Source organism: Crotalus tigris, unplaced genomic scaffold (genome assembly GCF_016545835.1).
Source record: "Crotalus tigris isolate CLP2741 ecotype Arizona unplaced genomic scaffold, ASM1654583v1 scf7180000017551.9496454, whole genome shotgun sequence".
Classification (NCBI taxonomy): domain Eukaryota; kingdom Metazoa; phylum Chordata; class Lepidosauria; order Squamata; family Viperidae; genus Crotalus; species Crotalus tigris.
In genome coordinates, this window is record NW_024096469.1 from 8550926 (window position 1) to 8564080 (window position 13155).

Sequence of the window (13155 nt, forward strand, 5' to 3'; positions counted from 1 at the left end):
ACAAAAAAAAATTAGTTGAAATACTAGAGAAGGTGTCAAGTCATCTTTTATATACCTTATTTATTTTAAAATATTGTATTGTTATATAACAAACAAGATAAAACTTCAGTTACTATGACAACACATTTGCTCTTGGGTTTTCAAAAAAAGAAAAAGAAAGATTAGAGCCATATTTCAATAGATATTTAGATAAGATAGATAAGATAACCTTTATTGTCATTTTTTTACTGTGGGCACACTGGCACATATTAAAAATGAAATTCTGTTGCCTGCTCTCAAAAGTGTACACATACATAACACATATATAAACATGCTATATACAACACATGTATATACCTACACCCATACATATACATATACATATACATACATACATACATATATATATAATACAAATAAACTGCGACCACCAGGAGAATATAGGTATAAAAATATACTTTACTGAAAACCGCCGAGCTTTCGTTGGGAGGCTCCCAACATCATCAGGGCTAAGAAGCCAGTAAACAGTAAACATTGTTTACTGGCTTCTTAGCCCTGATGATGTTGGGAGCCTCCCAACGAAAGCTCGGCGGTTTTTAGTAAAGTATATTTTTATACCTAAACTCTCCTGGTGATCGTATTTTATTTATATTATATATAAATATATATATAATATATTTATAAATATATAATATATTTTTTATATATATATATATATATATATATATACACACACATATACATATAAATATTAATCACTGTCTTATCTTGAATACATAGCGGAAAGAGGAAGCTTGAGAGTTCACAAGGTTAATACCGTATGGGACAAAACTATGACTGAATCTGGACGTTCTGCTTCGGATACCACGAAGCCTCCTCCCAGAAGGTAACAAGGAAAACAGGTTGTGAAGAGGATGTGTAGTGTCCCAGACAATCCTGCGGACCCTGCTCAAGCAACGCTTATATGGATAAATGGATTTAACCATTTAAAGGTTGGAGGTGATATACATGTATTACCTTCCCTACTAAAAATCTGCCTCCCAAGAAAAAGTATGTCCCACATGTTAATTTTAAAAACAATTGTGAGGAAAACAAAAGAGATTATAGTCATTACATTATCGTTCCTAAAAATATGATTTTTTTTTTACTGTTTCAGCAATGTGATCCTATGAATGGATTGGAGTGCAACTATACCTAATGGAATTTATTCAGCATTTTCAGCATGGTTTTCCAAGAAATGTCACATACCTGAAATTTTAGCAGAGTCCTGTTCCTTATTTATTTCTCTAGGCAGATTGTCTGGTTCCACAACTTCCACTGTTGGAATCCCTTGTATTGCTGATAAAGTTGTGTAAGTGCTGATAATTAATACTCCCAAACCAATCCATAGTATGATCTGTGCAACAAAAATTCAGAATCTTGAATGCAGAGATGGACAATTCCTAGCCCCCACAAAATTCCAACCTGTTTGGGGGGGGGTCATCCCTGACTACTATTACCAAACAGTGTTAGTATTTTTTTTAAGCGTTTTGAAGAGGTAACAATTCTCCAGTTTGTTAATAATAAATATTATATAGTTAAGAAACTTCTCCAAGTAATTGTACAAATCAAAGGTGTGTGTGTGTGTGTGTGTGTGTGTGTGTGTGTGTGTGAAAACCTATGTGTTATTATTCTTCAAAACATCCTGCATTATTGCCCTACTAAACATGGCCTGCAGTCTATCCATTCTTTGATGCCAAATATAAAGGAACACAGAAGGCAAAATTGGTAGAGGGGAGAGGAGACAAAGGGGCTTTGAAACACATTAGAGGCTTGTTCATGGAGAACAACTGGCACCTATTGTATCTTATCTTTAGACTTCTTCAGCATTTCAGCTCTTTGACAATACACACTGTTCCTCTTTTATCTCCCAGTCTTCTTGCCTATATTTTCTTTAATCTTCCTTCCTTATCCTCATTTCTTTCCCTCAAAACTATTTTCTCCTATCCCCAATTGGCTTGCTTTCTACTTTTTATTTCCTGCCTTCTTTTCATTTCTTAAAGTTCTACTACTTCTATCAGCAATTTCCCTCCTATCTCCCTTATAATTTATTATAACCTAAGTAATTCAGCCAGTAGCTGCTGGAGACCATTTTTTTCCTGTCCTGCAACATCTTTGTGACATTAAGGCATCCCAGTCAATTGTATCATAGCAGAGGATTCATCAGTACCAGCCAAAAACACCTAGTGCATTATAGCACATATCACATCAAAATTAAATTACGCTTTAAGCTCAACACACTAGCTGCATAATCCAGTAAAAATTAAATAGGGTAAGTGCTTTAATATCAACAGGGTCTAAACTCAATTAGATTGGACTGATACTTGAAAGAACTCAAGAAGCTAGTCCTGGATTGTACTGAGCTACACTGAAAGGAATATATATTGTATGATACTAAAACAATTATGAAAACGTGCTTTGGACTCTAAGCATCTATCTACTATTTATTAAAGTATAATCATCTTTTTCAGGCTTCCATTGTTTGAATAAGTCAATTAATACAGGTCATTTTAACTGGTAGTGGAACGTTTTTCAGGCTCACACATGCTTTAATGAGCAACAGAAAGATACAACACTGAGACAGAATCCAAAGCACATCCGTATCATATATGAAGCATGTGGAATTCTAAAACCCAGTATTGTCCATTTGTCAGCAGGAGAAAAAAAACATTTGCAGAACTAACTCTTGTCTTTTTGTGATTTGTTGCTGTCAGTTATTTATTAGGCAAAATCATTTAATCTGCTACAAAGGTTTTACCAACTTTGTGATTCTCATCTGAGTAATTATCCAGGCCTCGTACATATGAGTACAGTTATAGCAACATCTACTTAAGTTTTTTGAGAAAATGGAAATTCTACCCAAAAGAGAAGACCGAAAACTTCTTTAGCAACAAAGAAACGGTATGAGATGCAAACAAATATTTTAAGGAAACATATGTATAACAATAAGGTCAATGTTACATATATACAGTCCACAATTTATAAAGACAACCCTTAGATATGAATGGAGCTAGATAGATAGGAATGAAAATCAAATTAAAAGATAGAAGGAGACCATCGAGCAAGTAATAAAATTAAAGGAGGATATGGCTGAAGGATCTGAGATTCCTTATACTACTAGGAGGACTCTGAATAGGTTGAGAATTGAAATGCCTAAGTGTAAAACCAATATGCTCAAGTGGAGCCTCTTAGCGGATAACACACTGTGTGAATATGGAGAGACACAGAGCCCGGCCCATTGGCTACTACGGTACCAGAAACATGTACAGATATGACTTATTTTTGGTCAACAACAAAGCGAAGAAGATGGCTTCATTCTGGCAGTTTAAAGAGTGATCTAGACACAGAAGAAGAAAAATGAGGCTGCTTGTTACAAAATGGAGGATGGCTGACCAACACTGGAAGTTTTTAAGAAGAGACTGGACAGCCATTTGTCTGAAATGGTATAGGGTTTTCCTGCCTGAGTAGGGGGTTGGACTAGATGATTTCCAAGGTCCCTTCCAACTTTATTACTATTATTATTATTATTATTATCATCGTCGTCATCATCATCATCATCATCATCAGGGGTCCTCAACCCCTGGTCCATGGACCAGTACCAGGCTGCGGCATGCTAGCAACTGGTCCGCACAAACAAGCAAAGCTCCATCCACAAGATACAAGCAGCACACAAAACCACGCATCTCTGGTCCACGGAAAAACCTCTCTCCACGGAACCGCTCCCTGGTGCCTAAAAGATTGGGGACCTCTGTGTTATATTACTTAAAATTTATTCAACTTATTGAATATGTGAAAAGTGAACAGAAGCACACTCTTATACACAGCCCTGTTACTTCTTTCAACACTGATTAGATCAGGGCTTTTCAACCTTTTCAGATTGTACCACTTTTAGGATATGGCAATATTCAAGTATCACCAGCCACCTAGCAAGGTGTCAAAAACTTGATGACCTCCCCCCAAAAAGGAAAAAAGTGATAAAGTACAGGCGGTCCTCAACCTACAACAGTTCTCTTAGTGACTGTTCGAAGTTACAATGGCATTGAAAAAAGTGACTTATGACCATTTTTCACACTTATGACTGTTGCAGCATCCCCAGGGTCATGTGATTTACATTCGGATGCTTGGCAACTGATTCATACTTAAGACAGTCACAGTGTCCCAGAGTCATATGACACCTTTTGCAACTTTCTGACAAGCAAAGTCAATGGCGGGGGGGGCGTGGCCAGCTCAACATCACTCAGGTTACAGGACGCCTGTGGGGGGGTGGGGGCATTCCTGTTTCTCCAGATATAACTTTGATAAGTTGACAGTCATGCAACTTGTTCATTCAGTACCTTCCTATTAGGCCATTGTTTTGCTTTGGTAATATTTTCATTTTCCTGAGGAGCATAGCTGTACAGTAATAATTTCTTTTTCATGACTTGAACATCTTGGTTAGTGTACTATTCAGTATCACTCAACTGACTTTGTGAGTGTTTTTTAAAAGCACGGAAAGAAAAATTTCTAAAGTGACGAGGAAAGATTATCAGATTTTATATTCATATTGTATACTTCAGAAGTGCTTCCACCTCTGGCACTTCCTAAAATTTACTGCTCTAGGTGACTGTCTAGGTTGCTTAGTCTTAGAAGCGGCCCTAATTATAGCATTTCAATTCTATTTTTGACATATTGCTATCATTTGTACAGATTTCTAATATGTTCCTTCCAGCTTTTCCTCACTTCAGTTTCATCCCACATCATGTCATCATTTTTATTTTTAATTTCACTTACTCTGCTACAGGCTTCTTGTTTGGCCCTTTTCATCTACTTCTAAGACAATATTTGAACTTCTGTCAAAATTGCTCTGCATTCTCTCCACTTCTTTTAACCTTAATTGTATCTTTCTCTTTAACAAGATTCTTTGCAACTATCTTTCTCTCTGTGGACATTACACATACTTTTTATCATTCTCTCTTAATGCATTTTTTTCTCACAAACAGCCTCTTTCACTTCATCATTCCACAAAGAATCTTTTTAAAATTTTCAGTAGCATAACTCCGCATATTCTCACACTTTGTAACATGACTCTTTTCATACTGTTCCAAGCAGTTTACTCATCGTCTTTATCACTGTTTTTCATTAATTATATTCGAAGATTAATTTATTGTGTAATCTTTTTCATACAGGACTTGTACTTTCTTTCTAATCATTTTAACTTTCTTATTTCTTTTATTTTTTCATTCTCTCACTCATCCTAAACAAACCAATAATGAATCTGGATGTATATTTGTTCTTTTGCCATGTGTATTTGTGAACAGACTTACCGCGTATTGAAGGAGAGATTTTTCTAAGCAAGAACTCACTAAACAATTATCATTTTGTTTCATTCTTGGATATCAGAATGGTTCTATACCTTTTTTTGTGTGTGTGTATCCTCTTGTCTTGTTCCCACCCATCCATTCACGTCAGCTGATTTTTTTCTCCAAACTGAGTTCATTCAGAATACACATTTTTGCCCAAACACATTTTTGTTCTTTCCATTATCAATGTTCAATGAAGTGTAACATGTAACTTTCACCACCCATTTCTATAGTAACCATGATAACCTACACGACACTGAGTCATAGTTTCTAGTATGCTTTTCAGCCCATTTCAGCCTTTCATTCATAATGAAACTCATCCCTTCACTCCCCTGTGTTTATTTATCAATCCCCCACACAAGATCAGACAATCTTCATTCAGATCTATTACATCCTGCCCTTTTCTCCTGGCTTCTTTCTTTTTCTTTATATTCCAAACTGCAATCTTCCATATGCTATGGCCATCACTAAATAAGTCCACAAATATCAAGTTTTCACAATTCACTTATGAAAACTATAAATTAGATTACAGCCATTCTCTGCTAATGTTAAAATCAACATTTATCAGTTTTGGCATATTTTTACCACCATGCCTCAGTCGCGACCAATGCCCCAAGGTAACATAAGGATGCTCACACCAATCAATGAAAAAGTATTCAGCATGTGTAAGAGATTTATGGAACTACTAAATAAGTATTTGATGACAAAATATGCATATAACTATTAAAAACATGTCTATAGATAAATGAGCATTTTTAGCAAGGAAACCTGAGGAACAGAGGCTAATAGAAGTAAAGAAATGAAGCTCTAGCTCAGTGGTTCTCAACCTGTGGGTCGGGACCCCATTTGGGGGGGGGGTCGCCAAACAACGCAGTCCACCATTTTTTCCCCCTTTTCCTTAGCTGTGCTACTCCCTTTTATTCTATTGGCTTTTGAAAGCCAATAGAATAGACTCTCTTGAATAGAGTCTAATTCTATTGGCTTTCAAAAGCCAATAGGAATTGTCCAGGCTGTCTCTGCCCTGCTGAGCCCGCCAAAAGTCCCATTCTGCAAACGGTGCTGCACCAGTTGAGTAGTCCTCGACTTACGACTGGTTGAGTAGTCCTCGACTTACGACCGGTTGGGGGTTGTGGCATTAAAAAGGTTGAGAACCACTGCTCTAGCTCTTTTTTTTTTATTGAAAATTTTTTTGAAAGTTTTACAAAAAACAAAAAAAACCAACAAAAAATAAAACAACCCTCCCCCAAACCCTCCCAAACCAACCCCCTCCACCCCCCCCGAGCTTCCCAGAGCTGGATATAGGCTTAATTAAAATTTTAAAAATTCTAAAAAAAAAATTAATCAACTTATAAAGTAATTAACAATAAAATACTTAGAAAAGAAAGAAAAAAAAGAAGAAAGAAAGAAAGAAAGGAAAAGAAAAGAAAGAAAGAATACAATCTATAAAATATCAAATTTAAATACAAGTTATGAAAAAGCTAAATGGTATTTTTTTATAGCCAATTTGTATTGTATGAAATTTATCCATTTTTCCCATACGGCAAAAAATTTCTCTTGTGATTGCTCCTTTAAAAAAGCCGAAATCTTTGCCATTTCCACCAGATAAGAAACTTTAAAAAACCACTCTTGCAAGGTAGGCAAAGATTCCTTCTTCCAATATTGCCCTACTAACAGCCTTGCGGCTGTAATTAAATTTAACATCAATATAATCTCTTTAGTATCACAATCAGTAACAATACCTAACAAAAATAATTGTGGGGTAAATTTTACCCTCCTTCTAAAAATTCTTTGAATATTCCACCATATCTTAATCCAAAAAGCTTTTATATTTTTACACGACCACCAGATATGATAGTAAGTAGCATCCAAACATCCACATCTCCAACATTTAGGCTGTAAGTCAGGATACATACGAGACATTTTTTGTGGATCAAGGTGCCATCTATAAAACATTTTATAAAAATTCTCCCTTAAGTTCTGGGCTTGCGTAAATTTAACATTTCTCACCCAGATAATTTCCCAGATGTCCAATAGAACTGGTTCACCAAAATTTTGTGCCCATTTAATCATACAATCTTTGATTAATTCTGATTCTGAATCCAGTTCCACTAGAACCCCGTAAATTCTCTTAATATGAGTTCGCCTTTGATCTTTTACTTGTTTAAAGAGATTCTCATCTTCTCTAAGCAAGCCTATATTGCTATCAACCACTGCTCTAGCTCTTATTAACAAATTGGAAATAAATAAGCTTGTCAGGTCCAAATAACATTCATCAAAGAGAACTTTTAACATTCAAATGTGCAGTGACTAACCTGACACTCTAAACATGTACAAATGTTCATATAATCCTGCAGATTAAAAAGGGGACCAATCTAAGATTTTTAAAATTAGGGTTCAGGGAAATCCAATCAATTACAGTTTGAAATCATTCCAACTAAATTCATGGAAAATATTGTCAAATACATATCAACAAATATACGGAAGGACAAGTCTTGCCAGAGAAACAGCAGCATGGCTTCGGCGAAGTTAAGGTTTAATTTGAATCACTTAGAATTCTTTGAGAGCATCAGCAAATATGAAACTAAGAGGAGAGATTTGACAGATATTGTTTACTTGATCTTGAAGAATCAGACTTCTTAAAAAAAATAATAGTTATTTGATATATTTTCTTGTGGTTCGTAACAATTTAGTTAACATAAAACTAACCAGGACCAAAGTCCTAAAAATGGTGTTAGGAGAAAAAAAATTAAGGTATCCTAAAGATCTTATCAAAACCAAACCTTTTTAAATGATCCAGAATTAAGGATAAGGAATCAGGTATCTATTTTTGTAAATTATTTGGGATACTTTAAAAAAAAGGCTGATGAAGAGCCCCTCAAAAGATACCTCCAAGTTGGAGAAACAGGTTTACAAACAGCAAATATGATTCATATTATAGAAGCCAGTGCTGCTGCAGGTGCGCACGGCTCCATTTGCGCATACAACAGAGGTCCCCAACCTTTGCAGTTTGGTGGCCTGGAGGGAAAGGGAAGAGCAGGCAAATTTGTGCCAGCGCATGCACAAATGGGCCACACACACCTGCAGTGGTGCTAGTGTCCACACACATGCACAAATGGAGCCTTGCGCACCTGCGGCAGTGCTGGTGGCAGTGCTAACGCCCACGTGCATGGGCAAACGGGGCCGCTAATGTCTGCGTTGCGGATAGCCCCCTTGCAGCAGTGCTAGCACAAGTGGGGGGGAGTGCATGCACACGTGCATGCACTCACCAGCCATTCCTGCGGCCTGGAGGCTGACAGGCTATGGACCAGTATTGGGACGTGGCCCACAGGTTGGGAACCCCTGATCTACAAGATATAGTGTAAGAACTGCAACAACCACTATGTAAGACAAACAGGCAAAAGACTGGCAGAATGCATACATGAACACCAACTAGCAGTCAGAAGACATGATGAAAATTCTTTAATTTCACAAGTTATAGACAGATTTAACCATAGTTTCAATTGGGTAAATGTGACCATCCTAGTCCAGGCCAAGCCCCAAAATGCCAGGGAATTTCTACAAGCCTGGCACTCTGACAAATTAGCTATCAATAGACACATAGACATTAACAACGTCTATAGACTATGCAAAAGAGACAGTCAATCAGCCCAAAAGGGAACAAAAAGACCCAAGCACCTCTCCACCAGCAATCAGCACCCAGATCAGCATAGATTAACTCCAAGGTTGACATCAGACCAACAATCAAGTAAACAATACCCCAATTAAGAAACTGTCTACAGCCAAAGAATCCCACCAACATTGACAGGGCAAGCCACCAGAATACAAACTGACAGCAAACAGCACTCCTTACTAGCACTGATGATGTTACTTAATTTGGGTAATGAAACATCTGCCAGAAAACAGGCAAGTTCAGAGTGCACCAAGCTCAAATGCATAACTGGGTATCATCTGCATACTGATGATACCATGCTCTGTCCTGTCAGATGAACTCAGCAGTTTCATGTAAATGTTAAATAGGAGAAGCGACAGACTCAAGTCCCAAGGTACCCCACGCTGCAGGAACTGACACTTCCTCCTATCCCAACACCAACTGAACCCAGCCATGGAAAAAGGAGGACAATGACTTCAAAATAGTACCTCCCCCCTCCCAATCCCTGGAGCTGGTCCAGAAGGATTTGATGATATCAAAAACCACTGAGAGATTCAGGGGAGCCAGGACAGTTGCATCACCCCCATTCTAGCCCTCCAAAGTTCATCAGCACATGTCTCAGTGCTACACTCTGGTCTGAATCCACACTGACAAGGGTCCAGATAATCCATTTCATCCACAGTTAGGGGTGCATGCCAACCACCCTCTTAATAATCTTCCCCAAAAACAGAAGATTGGAGACTCAACAAAAATTATCTAACACAGCTGGGCCCATGGATGGCCTCTTGAGAAGTGTGGGCACGACCACCTACTTCAAGGCAGGCAGTACCACCCCATCCCCGTAAACAGACATTAATCACCACTTGAACCCAGTCAGAAGCCACATCCTGGCAGGCCTTACTCATCCAGGAGAGGCATGAGTCCAAAATACAGGTGGCCAAACTTACAGCCACGATTTAATTTAAATTAATTTAGTATAGCTCCTATTTCAACTAAGAGGAAGCGTCAAGTTGGCTTTTTAATTTCAGAGAAGGAAAGGCAAAAGAGAGGAAGGAAGACAGTGCAGTCCACTTGGGACTCCATCCCAACTAGCCAATTTGCACAACATTCTCATGTGGCTTATAAAAAGGCCTGAAAAAATCTAAACGCATCATCCAACAAAAAAGAAGTTTCCAGTTGTCATGTTTACCGAGGGCTTGAAAACAAGGGAACAATATTTGCAAAACAGATTACAAAATTAAGTGGCAGAAATGGAACGGTCTGATGTTTCTTAGATATAAAATCCAGACATCCTGGTTATTATTACACAGCTTTACCTGTTTGCAGTGAATCCACGTACAGAGAGAGAACACTTTGATTTAAGCTATCCCTTGAAGTTTCTGTAACTTATGATTTGTGGGTTAGGCTGATCAACTAAGCAGATACACAATAATAACTGATAAACAATATTGGCATCAAGAATTTTAGCCAAGCTGCCACACTCCAAATAAAAAAAAAGTACTGAAGGAGAGAGAACAAGAGAAAGACAAGTGGATGGATTGTTGGCTGACAGTGAAGGAGATTTAATTAAACTCTGATGCATTATTTTTACCTAGTTAATCACTGTAATTGTCACTGCAAAGGTTTGACGTGGAACCTGGTCGAGGTGTCAACTATGCCACTATTACAGGTGCAGGAAAAACCGAGAAAGCATGGGGGTTTTTTTTCAAAACAAATTGCCAATAATGCTAGCCAGAAGGTAACAAAATAGGCAATGGGGATGGAGAAAGAGGGCATAACAAATTTTCTATATTTATCCTCTCCCTCTTCAAAGAGTTATTAGATCAAGCAGGGTAATGGTAGTCCAATCAAAAAATGTCTTTTAGGGATTTGGGGAAAATCCTATTTGCAAGAGGTGCTAAGAAGGAGAATTGATCATCAGCGTAACACAATCGCAGCAGTCAAGGTCCTCTACTAGATCTGTCTGAAAAAATCATCTTTTTCACTTACTCATGAAAAGTAGCTCACAAAAATTTGTTCCCCTTAGAGCAGTGGTTCTCAACCTGTGGGTCGGACCCCATTTGGGGTCGAACGACTATTTCACAGGGGTCGCCAAACAATGCAGTCCGCCATTTTTTCCCCCTTTTCCTTAGCTGTGCTACTCCCTTTTATTCTATTGGCTTTTGAAAGCCAATAGAATAGACTCTCTTGAATAGAGTCTAATTCTATTGGCTTTCAAAAGCCAATAGGAATTGTCCAGGCTGTCTCTGCCCTGCTGAGCCCGCCAAAAGTCCCATTCTGCAAACAGTGCTGCAAGTTGTCTGCAGCGAAGGCAAGCTGTCTGGAAGCTTCCACCCCTCCCTGCTGAGCAACTACTAAAAATGTAAGTAAAAGAGGGCCAGAGGTGGGAGGCCGGCGGGCGCAGGATTGCTGGCGTGCGTGGGGCCCGGCTGGTGCCTTACCTCCCTTGGGCTGGGCCAGCTGGTGGCCCAGCCGGTGGTTGGCCTGCGCCGTCTCTGCCACTTGCCACCTACGCCTCAGCCGGCGCAGGGGGCGGCATCACGCATGTGCGACACTCCCGGGCAGGGAAAGTCCTCGACTTACGACCGGTTGGGTAGTCCTCGACCTACGACCGGTTGGGGGTCGCGGCATTAAAAAGGTTGAGAACCACTGCCTTAGAGATTTCCTTCATGGATCCAATAGAATCTTGACAGGAGAATCTACTTCTTTATGACTGCCTCTACTGCTTCACACTCATTGTGTGGGTCACATAGCAGTCAGGGTCATATAGCAGTCAGTTTGTATTTTTTTAACATTTGTGTAGCAACTGTCTGGTTTTATAAAGAATTCAGATATCATTAATTAATTACTATTTATTTTTTTAGATTTGTATCTGTTTTTTTCTCTAGAGACTCAAGGCAGTGTTCTCCTTCTGTCTCCAATTTTATACCGACAACAGTAATCTTGGGAAGAAACTTCGTTGAAGGACAGGCTCAAAACTTACTTCTATGATTCAGTGTGCACATACACTATCTCTCCCCAATCCTAGACCAACAACTTAACTACCACCCAATCTTATCTAAGGTACAGCTTGCAGACAACAATACTTTATGTTCTCTATTTCACTCATGGATTCTCATTACAAACTAAACCCTCGTACTGTCTAGTATTCACAATCAAGTGTTTTGTGCTGCTTTCTAAAAAGGAAAACATTGTCAATTTATAGTATTACAAGCAACTGTAACAAAGAAAACATTGCTAGATTAATAAGAAACTGCACAAGCTAAGAAAGAACAGCATGAACTCACAAAAAATGTTACAGAGGCTAGCCTAGGACAAAACTAGCTGGCAATCACTTCTAGATATGTCACAGAAATTTTTTTCAACAAGCAGTTTCTCACAGATTTTATTTGAAAAAAGATCTGGAAGGCATTACACTGAATATTCTGCAATTTAAAATTAGCTGGTCCATATCCAAGGGTTAAGTGAAAGCCACTCAGAGATAGGAATTAGCAACATTTGCTTATGAAAAACCATTCTCAGACCTAAACATACAGAATGAAAAGATCAAATGTTTGGACTATCATGCATGACTGAAAGTGAAAAAGAGAGGGAACGGCAAATTGAATTGAATGTGGGAACACATAATTTGGCCATTTTTAAAGCATGATTGATATGTGAAAAAGTCAAGCAATCTCACCATAAGAGAGATGTGTAAGAACCACCAATATTTTGACAGATTCCCTATATCTGCAATGTGTGTCCTCAGCCTTCACCTTGATTATTTCATGCTGGTCCCAAATTCTGAGGCCTCTAAATGGGATACAAATGAAAACAGAATCTAAGCCACCTGCTAACAAAAAAATAAAATAGTGCTTCTGTGTAATTTCTGTGGGTTTTGGGTGGTGGTGGTGGTAGAGAAATGTTTCTTATTATGCGGTTATTTATTTTTTTAAAATCAGACTTTCTTGAGTTTTTGAATGTCTAACTGTTTACAACAAACAATACAAAAAGAGAATATTAGCATTTGGCTCCCTAGGTACCAAAATGCTTTAAGAAAAAGCAATACTAAACTATTTTTTCCCCCTTAGGAAATAAAAAGTTTGTAGTTCTTTATGCGAACTGTAAACTAGGATGAGCTAGATAGTTTACAATATTTGAAATAATATC

At 38.1% G+C, this 13155-nt stretch overlaps 1 protein-coding gene across 7 annotated transcripts in view; it reads right to left on the bottom strand.

Annotated features, from left to right (window-relative positions):
• The window catches only part of SLC38A10 (solute carrier family 38 member 10), a 90428-nt gene that overhangs the window by 23538 nt on the left and 53735 nt on the right, over nucleotides 1-13155 (bottom strand). For all 7 annotated transcript variants that reach the window (XM_039346407.1, XM_039346415.1, XM_039346433.1 and 4 more), the window contains one exon: nucleotides 1228-1375. In XM_039346407.1, coding sequence (XP_039202341.1) covers nucleotides 1228-1375 — 148 coding nt within the window. The remainder of the gene's footprint in view (nucleotides 1-1227; nucleotides 1376-13155) is intronic.